Source organism: Seriola lalandi, unplaced genomic scaffold (assembly GCF_002814215.2).
Source record: "Seriola lalandi dorsalis isolate HSWRI2012SDOR001 ecotype SW California unplaced genomic scaffold, Sedor1 jcf7180002053594, whole genome shotgun sequence".
Taxonomy (NCBI): domain Eukaryota; kingdom Metazoa; phylum Chordata; class Actinopteri; order Carangiformes; family Carangidae; genus Seriola; species Seriola lalandi.
In genome coordinates, this window is record NW_019524147.1 from 4,206 (window position 1) to 6,003 (window position 1,798).

The following is a 1,798-nucleotide window of genomic DNA, read 5'->3' on the forward strand; positions in this document are numbered from 1 at the left end:
TGATCAGGTTGTGATCAGGTTGTGATCAGTTTGTGATCAGGTTGTGATCAGGTTGTGATCAGTTTGTGATCAGGTTGTGATCAGGTTGTGATCAGTTTGTGATCAGTTTGTGATCAGGTTGTGATCAGGTTGTGATCAGTTTGTGATCAGGTTTAGCCACAACAATGATCTGATCATTACAGGAAATAATCACAAGATCAGTCTCAGAAATTAGAAATGAATATTTTGACTTCATCAGAACACACACACACACACACACACACACACACACACACACACACACACACATATATATATCTATAGATATATATGATAAAGTGACGTATATATGACGTCATGTGTTTTTCAGGCGAGCAGGAAGACAAAGAAGAAGGAGGGCGGAGCTAAAAGAGCTCAGAGAGCCTCTTCCAATGTTTTCTCCATGTTTGAACAAACCCAGATCCAAGAGTTCAAAGAGGTAAACTCACCTGTACGCCGTCACCTGACAGGTGTTTATTCTGTACTCACCCCCCTCCTCTCTCTGACGTAGGCCTTCACACTGATCGACCAGAACCGGGACGGCTTCATCGATAAGGAAGACCTGAAGGACACGTACGCCTCTTTGGGTTTGTAGCTCTGATCCAGATGAACACATGAAGCAGCAGGTGTATCAGACAGGTGTATCAGACAGGTGTATCAGACAGGTGTTCTGCCTCCTCAGGTAAACTCAACGTGAAGGACAACGAGCTGGAAGACATGTTGAAGGAAGCGACTGGTCCCATCAACTTCACCATGTTCCTCAACCTGTTTGGAGAAAAGCTGCACGGTCAGTATCACTCAGTACTACAGAGTATTATACAGTACTACAGAGTATCACTCAGTACTACAGAGTATTATACAGTACTACAGAGTAATACTCAGTACTACAGAGTATTATACAGTACTACAGAGTATTATACAGTACTACAGAGTATTATACAGTACTACAGAGTATTATACAGTACTACAGAGTAATATACAGTACTACAGAGTATTATACAGTACTACAGAGTATTATACAGTACTACAGAGTATCACTCAGTACTACAGAGTATCACTCAGTACTACAGAGTATTATACAGTACTACAGAGTATCACTCAGTACTACAGAGTATTATACAGTACTACAGAGTATCACTCAGTACTACAGAGTATTATACAGTACTACAGAGTATTACTCAGTACTACAGAGTAATATACAGTACTACAGAGTAATACTCAGTACTACAGAGTATCACTCAGTACTACAGAGTAATATACAGTACTACAGAGTATTACTCAGTACTACAGAGTATTATACAGTACTACAGAGTATCACTCAGTACTACAGAGTATTACTCAGTACTACAGAGTAATATATAGTACTACAGAGTATCACTCAGTACTACAGAGTAATATACAGTACTACAGAGTATTACTCAGTACTACAGAGTATTACTCAGCAGAGTATTACTCAGCAGTACTCGTTAGTTTGACTTTGTCCTGTAAACTGGTTAATTTCAATCTGAGGCTCAAAACCTCGTTAACAGGAGAGAGAATCAGAAAAAACACATTTATTATGATAATTTATGCTAATTTTTGAGCCCTAATCTTCCAGTCTCAGCTTTATTATTTTAAAAGACTGAATTTATTTCATCTCACCTAAAAAAAACACCTACAATTTTCCTCTTCTTCTGTGTTTTATTAGAAGTGTTGATCCATCAGAAGATATAAAAACCATCTCAGTGTAGTTTTACATCTCCTCTCTCAGGCTTCTCTCTGCAGCTCTAGTAACAACAGG

The 1,798-nt window shown here is 38.7% G+C and overlaps 1 protein-coding gene across 2 annotated transcripts in view; it reads left to right on the forward strand.

Annotated features, from left to right (window-relative positions):
• The window catches only part of LOC111651358 (myosin light chain 5-like), a 4,307-nt gene that overhangs the window by 1,282 nt on the left and 1,227 nt on the right, over nucleotides 1-1,798 (forward strand). Inside the window, exons 2-4 of one of the 2 annotated variants that reach the window (XM_023401345.2) lie at nucleotides 350-457; nucleotides 530-605; nucleotides 701-805. In XM_023401345.2, the coding sequence (XP_023257113.1) occupies nucleotides 350-457; nucleotides 530-605; nucleotides 701-805 (289 nt within the window). Of the gene's footprint in view, nucleotides 1-328; nucleotides 458-529; nucleotides 606-700; nucleotides 806-1,798 lie in introns of those variants that run through there. The other variant, XM_087172689.1, reaches the window with a different exon arrangement.